We start from the raw sequence: 22435 nt of genomic DNA on the forward strand, positions 1-22435 counted from the left end.
TTCTTTTCCATCTTCTACATAGACATTTAAAAAGGTGGAATCTAACCACGGTGCATAAATTGCAATCAATGGATACTGGGAGAGGAATAACACATAGAAATCACTAGACATGAAAAGCCCATCTGGTTCACCTTCTACCATCCCAATAATCATATGATACAATGATAATGGAGTTGTTGACTAGACATAGTGTTCAATCTCTATCAATTAGTCTACAACAGATATAGGTATGAGGTGAGGAAACCCCAGTGTTGGAGCGATTTGAGTCCAAAGTCATTTGTTCTTCCCAATTATGCTACACTTATCACATGCCTCAAATTATTCAAACTGTATCAACCACCAAATCTTCCCAAGACAGTAAAACAATAATGGCTACACATCAAAAGGCTCCATTCACGGTGCAGCTGTTGCACATCATGTCTATTCACTGATCCTATAATAAAGGATGCTGTCCTCTGAAGTAACCAGATGAGGTGTCTCCTCTGCTTATTATGTGATACTTACAGGCTGAGGCACTTCACCAAACTCTTTCTGTCCTTTGGTGATGATGGACTGCTTTCGGGGGCTGCCTCTATTTCACGGGACACATTATAGCTGCAGGATGGCAGATAAGCACATTTCAGACAAGGTGCAACTAAAAATAAACAATGTTCTTGTTTAATGTTCTTGTCATTTTTGAGAATTCATTTTTCACACTAATGATTATTTTACTTCCAAAAGGCACTTATTTTTCAGGCTAGAGAATAATTCATATTACTTTGATTAATGATTGACAGGTGCAACAACCAGAATGGTTCTCACTATTGCAGCCACAATCTTTTCTGCTGTGTGAAAAGCAGCAAGAGAAGTATGTAACTCCACGTATCAGACATTCTTAGAGGACAGCCGCCATCACCCTTCACAGCTTTTTTGCAGGACACACTGAAGGGAGCAGAAATATGGTGCAACCTGTACATTGGATGGAGGAAAGTTAATAAGCACTGGGCTTATAGAAAGTGTACTGGTTAGAATTGGAAGTTGAACTTCCAGTGCTTCGAGTGATAGAAAAAGTTGCAGATTCACAACAAACAAAGCAAGCACCTGGCGTCAACTGCACTGCTATGAGAATGCACACAGCTGGGAATGGACATTTCACAAGGAATGAAAGAAAGAGGAGGATCAGTCACCTCAGGTAGCGAACAATCAACATGCTAGGTCCAGTGATACTAAAATGAGGGAGCGGGTCCTGTTAACCAGCAGTAAAGAGAAGACAAAACATAGGAGCAAGAGTTAATGTTAAATGGCTCTGGAATCTTCAGTGAAATTCATTGAAAATCATCCAAAACTGCCCAAAGGAATCTTAGAATTTGAAGTGCAACTTATGTTCAGTGCAAACTGAGTTTCTGTGATGCTTTGCGCTCGTTTAAATATCATACTTGAAGCTGGCCCCACCCACAAAACTGACCATGTCCCCAGATCAAATTAATCATCATTGTGGGTACCCGCTAGTCAAGTGGATTTGTGGCCCAAGGAGGTGCTTAAAATTAAGCCTTTTATTTCATAAAAAGGCGCAAGAATACTTAACAGGCACATCTCAAAAACTCTTTTCCCATTTACTAAGAAACCACCGTCTGCAAACTAATGTAGCAAGTAAATAGTTTGTATTGTTTTTGTCCTGCTAGGCCCCCACCTGCCAAGAATGAGGCACATTAATTTTGTCATGAACATTGATTTTAAACTGTTACTGGAGTGAGGAAAGGACTTGTTAAACAGATCAGTTGTGGCTGGAAAAGACATTTGCATATTAACAGATGATGACTGGAAGAACAAAGGACCATTCCATGACACATTCAACCCACAATGGACCTTAATCACCAGGTATTGTCTGTAAGAGGAGCATTCCAGGCCCTGCTAAGATGATACAATCCACAGAGCCAAGACATGGTCAGACCAGTTAGTCACATGACTAACCTCCTTGGCGACCTGGGGTTTTCTGAATTGCACATACAGTTTGAACTGAGTGTGTCTGTTTGCTCTTGGACTGAGAAGATCTCTCCTGTCTGCCTGCTCCCATCTCTTTGTCACAAGCCTCAGAATCAACTGTGGACACATGAACCTCAAGAGAAAAAAGTCTCCGACAGTGAATAAGGTATAAGAAGAATACTGGGCCCTCACAAAAATAAAGATCTACCTACAATCAAGGACTCTACAGTGAGCTTGAAGAACCGTAACAAAAACTCTTCAGATATTGTCTCAAACTTTTACACTTCATTTTTCTTCTGCCCTTTTCTGTCTCTATTTGCATGTGTGTATCGCGTGTGCACGCTAGTGTGGGTGCGCATGTATCTGTAGGCGTTAACCGAATTAGAGTTTAAGTTTAATAAATTTCAACTTTTCTTCTCTAAACCTAAGAAAGCCTGTTTGTGCTGATTTCTTTGCCTTATAATTAGAAAGTGGTGAACAAGGATTCACCGGGGGGGGGGGGGGGGGGGGGGGAGAAAAAAACAGTGTGTTTAAAATTGAACCCTGTTACAGTAAGACCAGGTGAAGGCTGAGAGGGACCCCTAGACACCTTTCTCACCTGGTCATAACATTTTTTACAGTAATTTTTAGTTCTTTAAACTCTACTTACTCACAGGTGGTGGACTAGCCACTGATTAAAATGTTTAATTTTTGTAATACATCCATTTTCAGCTGTATTAATAAAACTGCACCATATTATCACTAGATCAAGGAATATTTTTTGAGGCAAACCTATTTTTAAAATCACTTTCGAAAAAGCTGATCAGTTGTGTTGGGCTATTGCAAATTTTATGTTTGTGATATGCAAAAACATATTTGCATATCAAATCTGAAGTATTGCTTTTGAGAGAAAAAGAAATACTTCTCAAAAACTGCTGAAATTTACATCTGGATTATCAATTGTGCCCAAAGTGGAAACTCTGGGCCAGGTTTTCAAAATGGGCTCTCTGTATCAGTCTCTCAGTAAGTCTTTGTATTTCTCCTGTATTTGTTGACTTATTATTATGATGTGTTAAATAGGCAGATATCCATTCACCAAAATGAGGAAGCTGATGACAGTCTCTGATCCACAACTTGTTTATTGCCAATTCATAGTTCAGTCCAAATATCAGTTCCCACTCTTAGAGTCATAGAGGAATAGGGTTATACAGCACAGAAACAGGCCCTTTGGCCCATCGTGTCTGTGTCGGCCATCAAGCACCTACTATTCTCATCCCATTTTCCAGCACTTGGCCCTAGCCAGGAATGCTATGGCATTTCACCTGCCTCTACCACCTCATCAGGCAGTGCATTCCAGATTCCAACCACCCTATGAGTGATTTTTTTCCCCCTCAAATCCCCTCTAAACCTCCTGCCCCTTACCTTAAATCTATGCCTCCTGGTTATTGACCCCTCCACTAAGCAAAAAGGTTTCTTCCTATCTAAACTATCAGTGCCCTTCATAATTTTGCATACCCCAATTATGTCCCCCCTCAGCCTTCTCTGCTCTAAGGATAACAACCCTAGCCTTTTCAGTCTCTCTTCATAGCTGAAATGCTCCAGCCCAGGCAACATCCTGGTAAAGTTCCTCTGCATCCGCTCCAGGGCAATCACATCCTTCCTATAGTGTGGTGCCCAGAACTGTACACAGTACTCCAGTGTGGCCTGACTCGCATTTTATACAGCTTCCTGATTTGTACTAGTGTTCACCACTAAGTTTTTTTTAATGTATTGATTGTCATCTACAAAATGACAGTGGGCACATCCAAAGAATATCTTGCACCACCAAGCCCGCACCCACCCCCTCCCACCCCGTCCATTTTAGTGGAAGAGTCAAAAAGGTATTCACCTCAGTGGTGATCTGAACAATCTGATTTCAAACTTCTTGCGTGGCCAGATTCCACATTCCCTATTTTGTAATGTCTGCTCCCAGCCCATGCTGAAATGTCTGGCTTCATTTGCTGTTGCCTTTGGCATCTCCTCAATTTTCCTTGTATCCCCATCCACTCTCCTTCCCAATATCTACGTGTATCTGTCTCTTATCACCACTAGCTTGATCAGATTCAAACAAAGTTGGTGTTCCGAAGGCTGCTGTAATTCGAATCCCGAAGCTCTAACCAAACTAGAGTTTTTCGACAAGTTTGAAACAATCTTTCCACTCAAGAAATCCAAATGAGTGACTTTTTCCACAATTGGAAGGAAAGTATTTTAAATACTACCAATTATTGGTAAATAAGTGAATAAGTTGATTTTTCTTTGAATTTGTTACATTGTATTCTTTTCTCACTCTCTCCCTCTAATTTTCAACCATTAAAATGTATCTCTCTTGTCTTGATTAAATTTTATATGTGGAATGCTTTGGTCTAGATTTCCATGTTTTCTACAATTTCTAGACTAACTCTTTGTCCAGAGGCAACTCCCCAACTGGGCAAAAACCCAGCCCTCAAATTCATAACTATGATGAATATCACCTGCTCCCTATTAACACTGAAATGAGACCCGTTTCATTAAAGGGACCAGCATTTTCAATCTTGTCATGGTGTGTGTTACTATATACTAATAAAACCCATTTTGATACAACGATAGAACTCTTGTGATGGGTTGTGAGCACTATCCTGCTCAGTCAGATTCCATTACAAAATTATTTGAAATCAGTGACGGGAAGAGACTAATTGAACTGACAGGCTCACAAACATTGAACAGCCATTAAAATCATAGAAGATGACACAGACAACACAATATGAACATCCATTCTCGCAATACCACTCACCTTTCTTCATCAGTCAAATATTGTTGATTGTTGAACCACCTAAGAAACTTAGGGACTGGGGTGATGCAGTAGTTGTTACATGCAGACTTTAAAAGTTTAATTTGTGCTATCACCTCAAATTCCTGAAAGAGCATGGAAAGAAACAGTAAAAGTTTAAAAAATACACAAAGCATTGCTACTGCTACACCTGGTCACTGGTACTTTTAACTCCTGACCAAAAACTACTTTAAATACGTTTTGTTTGCTGGATACTCAATGCACAGTAAATCATGCCTCAAAGTCTCACTGCAGTGGGAAAAAATGGCACAGACGTGGCACCAAAGAGATGAATCTATACAGGTTATCCAAGGTTGCTTTCAGGCTACAATTCCTCTCAAAGCAGTGCCTGAAAGATGAATCTTCTGAAAAAATATTAATCAAACATTCATTTTAGAACAATATCATACTGATAAAGGACTGGGAGAGAAGAAAATTTATTCAAGATTGCGAGCTTATTTGAAAGAAATTCTGATGAGTAGAAGCTCATCTACAGTTATTGATCCAAGATGTTGCACCAGAGTGAACTTTGTAGACTGCAAGCGGCTAGAATATTCTGAACCACAACACTGCAGTGTTTTCTTTTGATCACTTACGATGGGCCAAAGGGCCTGTTTCTGTGCTGTATAACTCTACGACTCTGTGACTTGTGGGTTCTCTGCTACATCTTGTATTCAGTGACAGTTTGACAGATAAAAGGGAAAGACTTTTCCTATCAAACGTTGACAACAGCATGTTACTGTTGGGATATAAAGTGTAAGCCAGTATTCATCAGGCCCATTAAAATATGCACACTTTATAATCATCCACTGCTTAGAGCAGCCATTTGATAGATTTATAGCCCCAATTTTAACCTATTCACCTCACTGGAATCTTACAGGTTTGGGACAGATGCCCATTTTGCATCCCAGTTGATTTTATGATCTATTGAAGTCAAACTGAGCAGGGTGTAAACTGCATCTTACCTGAACCCACTCAATTCCCGGGCTAGGCTAAAATTGGAACTCACGTTACACTTTTAGAAATGAAATTTCACTGCTTTCCACATCGTCAAGTTCTTATCATGTTATCATTTTCAGGTTCTCTGCAGAATGCTGTGACATGAAATGAAATTGCTTCAAATATCCTCAACAAAAACCTTGGCAATAAATGCATGTTTGAAAAGTTGGTACCAGCAACATCAGAAATATGAAGGAAAAATGCCCATCACCGGTGATAACCTAGGAGCTGCACTTGGAATCTCTGATGTGTCATGAATGTAACTGATGTCTATCTTCTGAAGGAAAATACTGTGTGAAATATTGAGAAATTATTCATCCGCTTTCATGATTAATGAAAAACTTGCAGTCGCACAGAGACATAATTCAGTAATAATCTCAATCACGTATCAACACTGGGTACAGGCTGTACCGGCAATAACTGCTGAAAGGTAAATTACATCAAGTTAACAACACAGAAAAAGGCTATTTGGCCAGCTGGTCTGTGTCAGTGTTTATATTTCTTCCACCGACTTCATCTGACCTGATCTGAATATCGTTTTATTTCTTTCTCCCACATGCCCACAGCCAAATACTTGCAAGTTGATAGGTAAATTGGCCATTGTAAATTGCCCCTAGTGTAGGTAGGTGGTAGGAGAATGGTGGGGATGTGGTAGGGAATATGGGATTAGTGTAGGATTAGTATAAATGGGTGGTTGTTGGTAGGCACAGACTCGGTGGGCCGAAGGGCCTGTTTCAGTGCTGTATCTCTAAATAAATAAATAAATGCACTTATCTAGCTTCCCCTGAAAGACATCTATGCTATTCATCACAACTACTGCCTGAGGTAGCAAGTTCTACACTCTAACCACTCTCTGTGTAAAGAAGTTTCTCATGAATTCTTTATTGGATTTACTAGTAACTACTTACGGCCCCTAGTTTTGGAACCCCCGACCACTATCCAAGTGAAAAAGAAAGCCCAATAACATTTAAGGGCATGTTTTCCCCACACACACAACTTTGAAAGTTTTTCAAAATGTAGTAATTCATACTAACCCTTCGTTTCTTTTCAAAATTGATCAAATCACCCTACAGGAGAGAAACAAGGACAAAAAACATGAATGCGATTTGTAGAAAGGTTAGATTGTACGACAAAATTATGGGCTTGAATGGTCAAGAGCGAAATACAACCCTGTAAACTTGGCTCCAAATTAGTATGCGGTCAAAACTCAATCATGTATACAACACCAAAGGTGTAATAGATGCACTGCCAAGTCATTATTTCATAAAATAGACAAGTCCTTCTCTGCAGTCAAATTCATCAACATCAATTTGATTATATAAGTCAGCAGCTATTTGAGAATGAAATGGTGTGTGATGTCCAATTAACTGAAAATTACCTACACACAATAAAATTGGGCAATTTATGCAAAATTTTCAGGATACGGAAAAAATAGGGCTATATTCATAACCAGCTGCGTAGCAACTAGCGTGCGCTTCATTTACAGTGTTTGATTCACAGTGCAAAGCATTAAATTACAATAGCCATGCATATACTTTTTCTCATGTCTGCCTTTGATCAATCTCAGTAGTTATTTTATTGTTGCTTTTATTCTCATCTTCAAGAAACCTGCATTGATACGGTTACTATAGCAACCATCAGCAAAACAGGAATCCCAACATGTGGTAAAACAAACAGACTTACAACATAATCTGGAAGTGCAGTGTCCAGCATTGTGAGATCGGTGAGGAATGTGCCCAGGTAAGGCACAGTTCCTTGCATCACATCCTATAAAATAGAGGCAAATTTGTTCAACCCATTTTGAATGTGTTAATTGCCACATTTCCTAAACATACTACCCATAATTAACTTGTTCCCTTTAGTATGCATCAAAATCAATTTGCAACCAGAACATTCAGAACATTTAATACAGAATGGTATAATGTTACAAAGCTTGATCCACATAGACCAGGAAAGTTTGATTCCTAGTCTGTACTGTGTTAACCATCTCAATCTTTGGGTAACTTTGTCATGTGAGCTCTTCCACACGTTACTGTTATAAATAACATTAACCATTCTTGCTTATTGTGAACACTTCAGTTATATACAAAGATAATGCACATAAACAGCATTGGTTAAATACAATATTGTCTCTTTCAACCCTAAACCACAGGCAGTTCACTTATTTGTAAATACAGGCAAAACATTAGATTGTCCTCTATCTTTTTTTTCTTCTTTTTCTCCTCATCTCCTAAAATTGACTGAATTAATGGCTGGAACCTGGTACAACCAGAGGCCATCCTTCATTTGGTAACCTAGGTGATGACTGTTTGTAGCCTATTCCATTAGAGGGCATCACCGCTGAGCTCATTTGGCTCCTCATCTGATACTCAGATATGCAACTTTCCAGCAGGAGCTAATGGACAGCTATCAGGAACTCAGCTAGTTTTGTATAATTTTACAATACAGAAGAAGGGTGTTCAGAAAAACATAAGATAACGTATCAGCCCCAGGAGCTTGCTCTGCCATTCAATAGGGTCATGGCTGATCTCAGACCTCAACTCCACTTTCCTGAGTGATCCTCACATCCCGGGATTCCCTCGGGGTCCAAAAATATATTGATGTCAGCTTTGAATATAGTCAGCAACTGAACATCCACAACTTTCTGGGGTTGAGAATTCCAAAGATTCACAACATGTAGTGAAAAAAATTCTCTTTATCTCAGTCCTAAATGGCTGACCCCTTATTCTGTGACTGTGCCCCAGGGCATTCGACTCCCCAACCAGGGGAAAAACAGCCTCTCAGCACCTATGCTCCCAAACCCTCTCAGAATCTTGTGTTTCAATGAGATCACTTCTCATTCTTCTAAACTCAAGACAGTTTAGTTCTTGTCATGAAGACCCCCATGTGCCAAGTATGAGGCATTTAATTTTTATCATATGAACATTAATTTTAAACTGTTGCTGAAGAAATGACTTGCCTAACAAGATCACAAGACATTTGGCTGGAGGACATTTGCATACTAAGAGACAGTGCTTGTGGAGACAAAGCAACTACTCCTTTGGTCCAATTAACCCAAATGGATTTTGATCACCAGACATTAAAGGTGTAAGGACTCACATTCCAGGGTCTGCTCAGAATCCACAAACGCAGGAGTGGTTAAACCAGCTGGTCACATGACTGACCTGCTGGTCCAAGCGTTTTTGAAGTACACACAGGACAGTTTGAAGACAGACTGCAGATTGCAACTGGACCTGGAGCAAGAGGGCCTCTCTCCTGGATGGCTCTCTCTCGCTTTCTCACAAGCCTCCGCACCCTCTAAAGTCACTTAAACCTCAAGAGAGAGAAGACTCCTACATCAAAACAAGTTAAAGTGTGCACTGGGCCCCAACGAAGAGCAAGACTTACCGGCAATCAAAGACTCCACATTGAAGTCAAAGGATTATAAATACACCCAGCCATTGCCTCAAATTTTTCCCCTTATTCTTTCTACTTTTTCTGTCTCTATCTACTTGTGTGTTTATCACATAAGCATGCTATCGTGGTCGCGTAGCCTATTCGTAGTCGCTAACCGGATTAGAGTTTAAAGTTAATAAACTTCCACCTTTCTTGTTTAAATCTGAGAAAACCTGATGGATTTCTTTGCCTTACAATTGGAAAGTAGTGAACAAGGATTCACTGAGGGGGGAGCTGCAACACAGTGGGCGGAATTTTATTTGGGTGCCGCGCTGTGCAGTGGCTCCCTTTAAACTTGGTGGGGTGCCTGCATTCAGCTGCTGCCATAAAGCCCCGGTGATATTTCATGCGGGGGCTCATTAGCATCACTGCGCTGAGCACCACCCTCCCAACCCCCATATTACATGGGGAGAGGTGTGACATTCGGCATAGTGAGAGACCTTTTGACAGCTGTGTAGCGGGTGCTGGGGCCTATTTAATGCGTCCCAGCACCCATTTCCTGACAGCTGTCAAAGTAATATTTAGCTCACTGTTGAAGAGTGGGGCTGCAGTCAATCTGGCAGCAAAGCAGAAAGTGCTGGAGAAACTCAGCAGGTCAGCCAGCATCTGTGGAGAGTGAAGCAAAGTTAACTTGACCAAATTCACAGAGCAATGCAAATACGTCTTTCACTTAATGTTCCTCGCCAACATCTGTGTCCTTTTCTCTGTGTGAATGATGTGTGCCAGCACCTAGCGCCAATGTCACATCCCTTTGCACCATCAGCCCTTCAGGAGAACCAATGTATGCAATAACATCATTGCTATGCCACCACTACTCATGAACGTCTCCAGTGATATGGACATTCACTCGCTCAGCTGCTGCCTCTGATGATTTACACAGGGTTGTTGCAGATGTGGACTGGTGCAAAGCAGGTGAGCAAGGGTGATGTGTGACTTGCAGAGCTAATGCCGGTTCTTCTGGAGCAGAAAGCCTTTGTCTGATAAGCCACTGCCGTACATCCCTAGCTCACTGCTAGCCCTGCGTGCAGAGCTTGGGTGCCTTCTGCCCTCCCATGCGCCTTTCATGTTGGAGGTCTTCAGCGTCCTCATAGTCCGAGGAGGAATGCTGTTGATGTCTCTCCTCATCAAGACAGGCCTGGTCCCTACTGGGTGCATAGTTGTGCACAGCAGCAAAGAAAGGAGCTGGACTTTTCAGCCCATACAGGGCATCATCCTATCTGTACAGGAATTCGAAACGCTCTTTCAGCATGCTGATCTCCAGCTCTTGCAGTTCAGTGGCTGGCGTTGTATCTCTTCTCTGCAGCAGTGGTGGGATCTGTCACTGGTGTCAGGAGCCATGTCTGCAAAGGATAGCCCTGATCTCCAAGAAGCCACCCCTCCATCTAAGCCAGTTCAGTGAACAGCGGTGGCAGCTGGGACTAGCGCAGGTCCCAGGGGTCATGGCAGCTGCCTGAGAAGCAGGCACAGATTTGCATGAAGCATCTCTTGTGATCACATACCAGCTTCACCCAGATTGAGAGGGATCCTTTAATGGTGACGTCTTCAGGTAGTAGCCTGGCGGGAGGCCTTATGACCACACGAATGCAGTCTATGAACGTTACAAGCTATGGTTCTCCGGCAATGGTGCCGAAATTGATGGCTCTCTTAGCCTAGCTGTGAGAGACTGTCCTGAAGCGGACATACTCACTGGCCTTCTGGTGCAGGGCATTGGTGACCTCCCTGATGCAGCAGTGCACTGCTGACTGTGTGATCCCACAAAGGTCTCTGGTGGGCCCCTGAAAAGCTGCAAAGGTGTCAAGCTTGATAACCACTGAAACTATGAGAACGAAAGGGATAGGATGTCTACCAAAGCCGATGGGCTGCAGGTCATCTTTGAACAGGGCACAGAGACATGTCACCACCCTCTCTACATGCGCAATCGCATCTGACACTGGTGCTCTGACATCTGATGGCATGTCATGTGGAGCCTGTCGATGCACAGCAATCATAAAGGCAAGCTCCCCTTGGGGGTTGCTGCTCACGACCGGGGGCCTCTACATGGATCGCACCTGCCTGTTGATTTTGCCTCAGGCGCATATGGATCCTCAGGAGCAGAGCATCACACAATGTAGGATGAGCCTACCTATTTCCATGTGATAAATAAAGTTGACCCCTTCATTTATTCGAAGGCTCCAAGGAGGGCAGGGATTGGTGTTGACGGGTACATCAGGTGCTTTCATGGATCAACTTTGTGGCATGGCATTGCTCATCTTGGCCAACACTCAAGAGTGGCACAGCATGACCACATCAAGATCTTCCAGCTGCATCGATTGCCCCTACCATCAATATAATCTTAACGCTCCTACCCTTTCTGGTACCCTGCCCACGCACAGGATGACCAGAGTGCCATTGCTCCTTCACAAACACAAACAAACGCAGAGTGGACACTGTTTACGGAGGGAGGGTACACAGTAGCTCCTTTCATGCCTGCAGAGCTTTCCCAGAGTAGTCCCAGATCCCCTCCCTCCTCCCTTCCATAATGCAGAGTGAGACTCCTCGAATCCCCCCTCCCTCCTCCCTTCCATAATGCAGAGTGAGACCCCTGAAAACAGAACTTACCTTCCATCGTGAAAACATCTGCTTCTGAAAACCCGTCAGCTTTTCTGTTCAGAACATGATGGCACGTGATAGCTGCCTGTTCAATTTAAAATCTGGAAGTGTCCATGAAGAGGCGGTGGGCTGCATAATCTGCAGAGGTAAGTACCGTTTTACATATCTTCATTGGGGTGTCGCCACCGAGCGACGGGGGTGGGGGGAGCAGGGGGGATGGGCCGCAACAAGGTCCCCCCGCCATCAATAATTTGTGGTGGGCCCTTCTCGACGTCGCAGGTTGAGGCGGGCCTCTCCCTGCAGAATTTTACCAGCCCCTGTACTGCGACCCACGGTATCAAGGGGCCGGTAAAATTCAGCCCGTGTTTGAAAATTAAACCCTGTTCTGGTCAAACCAGGCAAAGGCTGGGAGGGAACCCCTGGACCCCTTTCTCACCTGGTCATAACAGAAATTTGGGTGGTAGCATCTGGAATTGATCCACAGGCAAGCGAGGAAATTGGAAGTGGGAAGTCAAATTGATCCCAATCAAAAAGAGAAAAGATTTCAATCCAGGTTTTCTTGTGGTTGTGTGTGCTAGTGTACGAACTTGTCTGCGATTGAAGCCAGTCGTTCCCCAAGCCAGGGTGAAGTAACTTGTGATAAGTTAAAAGCACTGTCTGGAAAAGTTGAGAAAAATGGCTGAGCAGTGTGGGATCACTGTCCATGACAAGGCTAGAAAGTCTGAACTCCTAAGACTAGTGGCCGAACATTTTTCCTGTGAATCTGAAGAAGCAGAAACTGGGTTAGAATTAAGCCCTGACAGGGTATTGTGAGCAAAGCGACAATTGGAACAGAGGAAACCTGAATTTGAGGAAAGAGAAAAAGAGAGAGAGAGACAGGAGAGAGAGAAAGAAAGAGCCTTCCAGAAAGAATGCGAAGACAGAGAGCTGAGGCGACTTGAGTTAACTAGGGTGCGACAGAGTAACCCCAGTGAAATCATGGCCAATATGGAGAACCGTAATTCAGGGCTGGGTTCAGAATTATTAAAACATTTTCCCAACTGATCCCAAAATTCAATGAGGGAGACGTGGAAGTGATTTTTGTTACTTTTGAAAAACTGGCAAGGCAGTTAAAGTGGCCTGTTGAGGCTTGGACGCGGCAGATACAAAGCAAGTTAATAGGAAAAGCCCATGAGCTTTATTCCATGTTGCCAGATGAGAGTTCATCAGATTATGAACTGGCAAAAAAATGCTATCCTTGGGGCATATGAGTTAGTACTGGAAACCTACCACCAAAAGTTTAGAACCGTCAAGAAGCAGGCTGATCAAACTTTCCTGGAGTTTGAGAGAAGTAAGCAGCTGGCTTTTGAACCAGTGGCTGAGGGCTCCGAAAGTGCAGCTCAACAAGGAAAATCTCAGAGAAGTGACTTTGCTCGAGGAATTTAAAAACTCTCTCCCACTCTCCATAAAGACACATGTCGAGGAACAGAAGGTTCAAAGAGCCCGGCAAGCCGCAGTGCTGGCTAATGAATTCCTCGTCATCTCCACAAATCTGAAAAGGACAAAGGGTGGGAAGGTGATAGAAGCCCAAGCAATCCTGAGAGGGAAAGAAAAGCAGGAGACACAGGGGCCTCTCCTCCAGCCAAAAAGGAAGGTGCTGTAAGTAGGAGTGAGCACCTGTGTACTTCCATTGTAATAAAGCAGGGCATCTGAGAGCTGACTGCTGGAGACTAAAGAGAAAACCTGTAGGGTTAATCAGGGCATAGCCGCTCAGTGAAGGAGAAGGGACCCTGATGGAAAGAACAGCAGAACAAGCTGTGGCTTTAACTGCAGTAAGAATCAGACCCAGGAAGCCTACCGCTGCAAGTGCAGGAAAATTTAATAGGATTTTAGAAGGTTATCAGGGTGTTGTGTCTGAAGGGAGAGTAACCCCACACCCCTCGAGTGGGAAAAGCAAGCCCATAGTAATCCTCAGGGACACAAGGGCCATTAGATCCCTTTTACTGGGAAAAGGCCTGACCTTTCCCCCAGAGAGTGCAATAAACATCAGAATGGTGGTGAATGGTATTGGAGGGCAGTCTATGCCTGTACCTTTACAGTGGGTGCACTTGGAGTGCGACCTAGTTTCGGGACCAGTGACTGTAAGGATTGTCCCTAGTTTGCCTGTGAATGAGGTTGACCTGCTCCTAGGTAATGATCTGGCAGGGATGAAGGTGGTAGCTTCCCCAGTAGTGAAAGACAGACTGCAGGAGTTCAGAAAGACAGGGCAGTGGCAGAAGGTGGCCCCTGCAGTTTCCCTGAATGTGTAGTGAATCAAGCCATGAGCAAACCAGCTCCCTGAGAGGAGACTGAATTGGCACTGCAGGCAGATGACCATGAGGTCTGTCTGTTTGAGACTTTCTTTGGAAAGTTAGAAGACCCAGGAATGAATTAAATGAATCTTCCCTAGCCAAGGCTCAGCGAGCTGACCCAGTATTGCGAGAGTTAGCACAGACTGCCCAGTCTGAAATTGAAGCAGAGGGAGTCCGTAACTGCTACTATTTAAAGAATGAGGTACTGATGAGGAAATAGAGTTCTCCTCACAGACCTGAGAGCAAGGAGTGGACAGTAGTTCATCAGTTAGTGGTGCCGCAGAGGTACGGGAGAGAAATATTAAGAAGGACACACGAGATTACAGTGGCTGTACATATCAGTATACGAAATACCAAAGCCCATATAAGACAGTGTTTTAACTGGCTAAAACGCCACAAAGATGTGGTGGAATACTGTTGGAGTTGTCACACGTGCCAGGTTGAGGGTAAACCCCAACCTACAGTGAAATCTGACCCTGCCAGATCATTACCCAAGCATCCCTAAGTCCTTTATTGGTGTTTGTAGGACCCTCCAGCAGAGGGCTGGTGAACTGGAAGGGAACCCTGTCGAGAACAAAAGGGCACAGGCAGGCACACAGCTGGCGAAAGGGGCAAAGAAACCAAGAGGGCAGGTTAAAGAAATCCCAAATAGAAACCCCTACCGTCCGGTCAGCCAACCCCAAAATATTTAAAAAGTTAGACCCCACATCCTCCCATGTAAATGCAGACACTAGAAGCACCCCACCAGAGATGCTAACAGCATTTACAGGAACCTGCAGAGACAAAGAAAGTCCTCAAGAGGGCAGAGAAACCATGAGGGTGATGCTTCACCAAGTCGAGGTGCCACATTGGAGTGCAGCAGAATCTGGACAAATACCTGCAATCAGGAGTGTACCAGATGTGAAAGGGAAGATTAGCAAGGAATCCTCCCCCACAGTCAGGGGAAAAGGGAACCAACCATCCCCTAAGGTGAAAAGCCCTTGTATGACTCCTCAAAGCACTGAAAGAGAGTTCAAAGTAGAACCGCCCACTGCCGACGCACATAAGCGGAACTCCCACTTAGAGCTAATTAAATCTAACTCTCCCCCTGCAGACCCTAACAAGAACAAAGACACCCTAGGCAGTCATGGAAATGCGCAAACTGAAAAACTTCCCCAAAAATCACATGTTTACTGGGATGCCAAAAAGGGCAGGTTAAAGCAGCACTGCTACCAAGAAGAAATAGGCTGTAACAACTGTTAGGAATTCTGAATGAATGAGAGAGATGCATGTGTGTTTTCCTGGACTTATCTTCTCTCTGATCCCTTTTCATGAAATGTTCTTTTAAAAAAATATCGTATCTCATTCCACTGGGTATGGAGGTGTCGAAGACCCCCACCTGCCAAGAATGAGGCACATTAATTTTGTCATATGAACAGTAATTTTGAATTGTTGCTGGAGTGAAGAGATGACTTGCTTAAAGAGATCAACAAATATTTGGCTGAAGGATCATTTGCATACTAAAAGACAGTGCTTGTGGAGACAAAGCAACTACTCCCTTGTCCAATTAACCCAAATGGATTTTGATGATCAGACATTGAAAGTGAAAGAAAACTCGCATTCCAGGATCAGCTAAGATGATAGAATCCACAAATGCAGGCACGGTTAAACCAGCTGGTCACATGACGAACCTGCTGGTCCAAGCATTTTTGAAGGACGCGCAGGACAGTTTGAAGACAGACTGCAGATTGCAACTGAACCTGGAGCAAGAGAGCTTCTCTGCTGGTTGCCTCTCTCTCGCTTTCTCACAAGCTTCTAGACCTACTGAAGTCGCTTAAACCTCAAGAGAGAGAAGACTCCGACATCGAAACAAGTTAAAGTGTGCACTGGACCCCAACGAACAACAAGACTTACCAGCAATCAAAGACTCCACGTTGAAGTCGAAGGACTGTAAATACACCCAGCCTCAAACTTTTTCCCTTTATTCTTTCTACTTTTTCTGTTTGTATCTGTGTGTGTGTTTATCACGTATGCACGCTAGCGTGGTCACATCGCAAATTTGTAGTTGTTAATTGGATTAGAGTTTATGGTTAATAAGCTTCCACCTTTCTTGTCTAAATCTAAGATTTCTTTGCCTTACAATTGGAAAGCTGTGAACAGGGGAGCTAAAACACTGTGTTTTTAAAATTAAACTGTGTTACGGTTGAACCAGGCAAAGGCTGAGAGGGAACCCCTCGATCTCTTTCTCACCCGGTCATAACATACTACTCAATCTGTACAACCCTCTCATCCCAGGAACCAATCTATTTAGTCTGCCACAGCTGTGATGCCTCTCTGAATGATCTATTTTGTCTAGATCAAGGTTGTCAAACATTTTTTTTATTTGTTCATAGGATGTCGGCAACGCTGGCTAGGCCAGCATTTATTGCCCATCCCTAATTGCCCACTGAAAACATTTAAGAGTCAGCCACATTGCTGTGGATCAGGCGTCACATGTAGGCCAGACCAGATAAAGATGGCAGATTTCCTTCCCTAAAGGACATTAGTGAACAATATGGCTTTGCAACAATTGACAATGGTTTCACCATCACCATTAGATTAACTTTTAATTCCAGATTTATGAATTGGATTCAAATCTCACCCTATCTGCCATGGTGGGATTTAAACCCATTTCCCCAGATCATTTGCCTGGGTGTCTGGATTACTGGTCCAGTGACATTCCACTCCGCCACCACCTCCACCATACAGCCTAAGGGCCAGAATTGGCCCACCAAAGGTTTCCATCCAGCCTGCAAATGTATTTCAGAAATACGTCATTTCACATTGTCTTCTTAGAGTTCAGAAAAATTGAGCATCTGACAGTCTGCTTTTAGAACTCAGATTCATATCTTTCTAACAAAAATACTACATTTAGTCCATTTCAAATACAGAACAAAAAGCTACATTTAAAATCAATTAGGAATTAGACAGAAAACCCATGCTTTGACTATTTTCTGACTGTAACAATGAGCAGTGTTGTGGCAATTTGGCACAAAGAGTTTTATAACTAACCAATATCAGGATTAATTGCAAGTGGAGGAATGAAATAGATAAAAAATGAATGGACAATGAGCATGATGAGAGAGTTAGGAGAGATGACTGAAAACTTGGTTGCAAAGATGGGATTTCAGAAGGTTTTTGAAGCTGGAGAGAAGTGGAGGCGGTCAGGAAATTAAGGAGTTCCAAAGTTGGGCTGAAGCAACTGAATGCTCTGCAACCAATGGTGCAGTGAAGAGAGGGGGTGTATGTAAAAGAAAATAGAGATGGGTGAAGGATTGGGAGTGGAAGCAGGAAGTTTCAGGAAATAGGCAGAACAAGGCTGTAAAGATTTGAAAATTTGTATTTTAAGTTCAGTACATTGGGGATAGGGAGCCAATGAAGGTCAGTGGTGGGAATGATCGACTCGCAGGATTGTGTACCGGCTGGTGTGAACCATGTTTAAATTTATGGAGGCTGAATGACGGGAAGATGTAGGAAACATCTAGTCAAGGCATCAAAAACAGGTTTAAAGGTCCCAGGGAGATGGAGAGAAGTCGGCGTGGAGGCGTGTGATGATGTAAAAGCACAAGCAAGTGGTCTTGGTGATGGAGGGGATGTGACGTTTAGGTCGAGATGAAACAGTATATAAAGACTTTTCACAGTCCAGTTCAATCTAAGCAAGGAAGGAAGCTACAGCAGAAGCCAAAAACCATGGCTTCTCGGTATCATCGTGGTGATAAAGATGCCAGATACTACACCCTATGCAGAGGACTTGGTTGAGTGTGTTAGGTGCCTAATGTTTCCTAAAACACACAAGACACAGTGAACACTTGCTACAACTGGCAGAGAAGCCATTATACGAATGGGAGACTTTCTTCATGTTCATAACGACTGTGTTGGCCATTCAGCCCAATCATTCTATTTAAAATCCTATTGAACATTTTATTCACTTTATTGATTTGAATTAATGTGTTTAAAAACGGGAAGTCTGGAGGAGGTAAAAAAAATTCTCCTCATGGAGCCAAGTACTGAACAACAGCTTGGTGGTAGCAAGGTCGATTGGTGGGGCAGGGGGGTGGGGGAGTTGGCAGTGGGTTGGCTGGTGGTGGGTGTGAGGAAAGATTTAGGCGAATGGTTCCAGGGATGGGGGATTTCAGTTATGTGGATAGATTGGAGAAGCTGGGGTTGTTCTCTTTAGAGAAGGTTGAGAAGAGATTTGATAGAGGTGTCTAAAACCATGAGGGGTCAAAACAAAGTAGATAGAGTGAAATTTTTCTCATTGGGCAGAATGCTCGAGAACCAGAGGACACGGATTTAAGGTGAATGGCAAAAGAACCAAAGGTGACATGAGGAAATACTTTTTTTTGAAGGCAGTAAGTGGTTACGATCTGGAATGCAGCAGCTGAAATGGTGGTGGAGCAGGTTCAATCATGACTTTCTAAAGGAAATTGGATAAGAACCTGAAGAGAAAAAAATTGCAGGGTTACAGGAAAGGGTGGGGTAGTGGGACGAACTAAACTGCTCTTGTAGAACCGGCAAGGGCTCAATGGGTCAGATGGTCTCCTGTCCTGTAACTATTCTGTGATTCTGAGTAGGATGAGGAGAGAAGAATGGAGTTGTTGTAATTCCTAGAAGTCTAAAAAACATGTGCTCGAGGTGAAACATGTTTTTTTGGATAAAAACACAAATACAATTTGGCGAAACTGATTTGTTGTTGGACTGCCAAACACAGTAAGGCAAAAAAAGTTACTTCATCAACTCATTTTTTTGTATAACAGCAGCAGGCAAGCCTTTCAAACCTCTCAATTTGATTGAACACATTTTGCTCTTTTTCAGACACCGAGGAGGGAATTTTATGTTCTCCCCCATGACGGGTTTGGAGACGGGGAGACCATGTAATCGGGTGGGGTGGTGGCCGGTGGGTCCCCGCTGCCTCCCCACCTCCGCCATAATTAAGTGTGGGATAGGAAGGCCTGTGAACGGCCTTCCTGCCCCACCGCCAATTAATGCCCAATTAATGGCCTCATCCCACTGCCATCGCAATCAGCCAAGTGGCAGGCGGCCCTGGGAAGCACAGTAAGAAAAACCATGTGGGATGCTTTCCGGCTCCAGGGCGGAGGAGGGGGGCTTGAATTAGGGACCTGGCATCAGGTTGGGGGGCCTGTTGATAGCTACCCCCATGCCCTTTCTGCCAAACCCCATACACTGCCCTACCCCACACCCCCATACCACGAGACCCCTCCCGCCCTGACCTACCTGTGCTCTGGGTCCAGTGCTACTCCTAGGCCTCGGGTCAGTGCTCCATTGGCAGCAGCAACAGCCTCTGTGGTGGCGCTGCTCAGTTAAACAGCTGCTGGCCTGAGTGGCTGGCAGCTCTCAGAGGGCGGGACGTCCGTCACCAGGGTCCTTGACCCAGTGGAAGGCCCGTCTTTGTACAGTTAAGTACCTAATTGGCACTTGATTCGGCAGGCCTCCCTCAGAAGGAACGACATGGGGTTCTCACTCGCACTTTTGCTGGACGTCGAGATCCCCATTGCCCAGATTAAATGCTGGCCCAAGGGTCAGGTGTTACATGTCAATTTCAAAATGTGGTCAATGTGTTTTCCCAGTTCGGCCTTTTTTTAAAAAACTCTAACTTTGGTAAACGTAGTTGTCTTTCAGAGCTTTCAAAATATTCTGATAGTACCACCAAAAATCCATCAAATGTTTTTGCTATGCACACGAGAGAACAAGAGTTGTTCTGAAAGTGGTCTTAGTCCATATGGCATATTCAGTATTCTCTGGAACTTACTGAAGAAGATGCAAGATGCTCTAATTTGTGTCTGTTTTGGCACAAACTATTTGAAATTAGATAATCATAGCCTGAAGTATTCAACGAACAAAGCAATATTCTAAATATGTCCCAGTTCCCATGCAGTTACTTATCCTTATTATACAGAACAAACAGGAAAAGGAAGAAAAACAGGTGATCATTCAACTAATAATTACTTATGGGAACCAATTAAATGTGTAAGTGCCCCACCTTGCATTTAAAAGGCCCTCCCACTGCACAAAGCAAAAGGAAAAATCACTGGCACAAATCCCACTTTAAACTTTGTTGAAGAGTTCAAATTTTAAAGGTAGATTCTCTTTCTGTGTTTATTACTGAGTTTACATCATTATCAACATACCCTTGTTAGAAGTATGTTTATTTAAATAGTTAATTATAATATCTACCTCCATTATATGTATCGAGACTGACAGAAGCTTTGAAGACTTGAGCCAAGCCAGACCACCGAGTACACAGTTTACATTTCGCCAGCTGCCTGATCGATTGACAACACCCATATGCAGTCAGCCACCAGTTTAACACATTGCAGGTATTATTTTTAAACACTGAACACCCGATGAATATGGATAAACTGGACCAAGTGCAACATCTTACCTCTTCACCCAGATGATAATTAATTCGATGGCAGCATTGTTCCTCAAGCTCCTCGAACAATCCCATGCTGCTCCTAATCAAGAGAATGAGACAAATTAATCATGAGAGAATAGAGGCAGATTAATCAATGGCTGTCAAAGACTCAGACATGTAGCAGCAAACATAGAAACATAGAAAATAGGAGCAGGAGTAAGCCATTCGGCCCTTCGAGCCTGCTCCACCATTCATTATGATCATGGCTGATCATCCAACTCAGTAACCTGTTTCTGCTTTCGCCCCATAACCTTTGATCCCTTTCGCCCCAAGAGCTATATCTAACTCCTTCTTGAAGACATACAATGTTTTGGCCTCAACTGCTTTCTGTGATAATGAATTTCATAGGTTCACCACTCTTTGGGTGAAGAAATTTCTCCTCATCTCAGTCCTGAATGGTTTACCCTGTATCCTTAGACTATGACCCCTGGTTCTGGACTCCCCCACCATTGGGAACATCCTTCCTGCATCTACACTGTCAAGTCCTGTTAGAATTTTATAGGTTTCTCTGAGATTCCCACCTCACTCTTCTGAACTCCAGCGAATATAATCCTAACCGACTCAATCTCTCCTCATACGTCAGTCCCGCCATCCCAGGAATCAGTCTGGTAAACCTTTGCTGCACTCCCTCTATAGCAAGAACATCCTTCCTCAGATAAGGAGACCAAAACTGTACACAATATTCCAGGTGTGGCACCACCAAGGTCCTGTATAATTGCAGCAAGACATCCCTGCTCCTGTACTCGAATCCTCTCACTATGAAGGCCAACATACCACTTGCCTTTTTTACCGCCTGTTGGACCTGCATGCTAATCTTCAGCGACTGGTGTACGAGAACACCCAGGTCTCGTTGCATATTTCCCTCTCTCAGTTTATAGCCATTCAGATAATAATCTGCCTTCCTGTTTTTGCCACCAAAGTGAATAACCTCACATTTATCCACATTATACTGCATCTGCCTTGCATTTACCCACTCACTCAACTTGTCCAAATCACCCTGAAGCCTCTCTGCATCCTCCTCACTAGTTACCCTCCCTCCCAGTTTTGTGTCAGCTGCAAATTTGGAGATATTACATTTAGTTCCCTCATCTAAATCATGAATATATATTCTGAATAGATGGGGTCCTCGCATCGATCCCCGTGGTACCACACTAGTCATTGCCTGCCATTCGGAAAAAGACCCATTGTTCCCTACTCTTTGTTTCCTGTCTGCCAACCAATTTTCTATCCCTCACAATCCCATGCGCTTTAATTTTACATGCTAATCTCTTATGTGAGATTTTGTCGAAAGCCTTCTGAAAGTCCAAACAAAACACATCCACTGGCTCCCCCTCATCAATTCTACTCGTTTTATCCTCGAAGAATTCTAGTAGATTTGTCAAGCATGATTTCCCTTTCGTAAATCCATGCTGACTCTGTCCGATTCTACCACTGTTCTCCAAGTGCTCTGCTATAAAATCTTTGATAATGGACTCTAGAATTTTCCCCACTACCAACGTCAGGCTGACTGGTCAATAATTCCCTGCTTTCTCTCTATCTCCCTTTTAAATAGTGGGGTTACATTAGCTATCCTCCAATCTGTAGGAACTGTTCCAGAGTCGATAGAATCTTGGAAGATGACCACCAATGCATCCACTATTTCTGGGGCCACTTCCTTAAGTACTCTGGGATGCAGACCATCAGGCCCTGGGGGTTTATCGGCCTTCAATCCCATCAATTTCCCCAACACCATTTCTCTACTAATACTGATTTCCTGCAGTTCTTCTCTCCCTGTGTTCCCTAACATTTCTGGTATGATATTTGTGAAGACAGAACCAAAGTATGCATTTAGTTGGTCAGCCA

At 43.4% G+C, this 22435-nt stretch overlaps 1 protein-coding gene across 1 annotated transcript in view; it reads right to left on the reverse strand.

Moving 5' to 3' along the window:
• The window catches only part of LOC137373260 (ral guanine nucleotide dissociation stimulator-like 1), a 58575-nt gene that overhangs the window by 5754 nt on the left and 30386 nt on the right, over positions 1-22435 (reverse strand). The window contains exons 17-21 of the mRNA XM_068038110.1: positions 20561-20633; positions 7469-7552; positions 6820-6852; positions 4751-4872; positions 505-594 (exon numbers count right to left, since the gene is read on the reverse strand). Coding sequence (XP_067894211.1) covers positions 505-594; positions 4751-4872; positions 6820-6852; positions 7469-7552; positions 20561-20633 — 402 coding nt within the window. The remainder of the gene's footprint in view (positions 1-504; positions 595-4750; positions 4873-6819; positions 6853-7468; positions 7553-20560; positions 20634-22435) is intronic.

Source organism: Heterodontus francisci, chromosome 8, assembly GCF_036365525.1.
Source record: "Heterodontus francisci isolate sHetFra1 chromosome 8, sHetFra1.hap1, whole genome shotgun sequence".
Classification (NCBI taxonomy): domain Eukaryota; kingdom Metazoa; phylum Chordata; class Chondrichthyes; order Heterodontiformes; family Heterodontidae; genus Heterodontus; species Heterodontus francisci.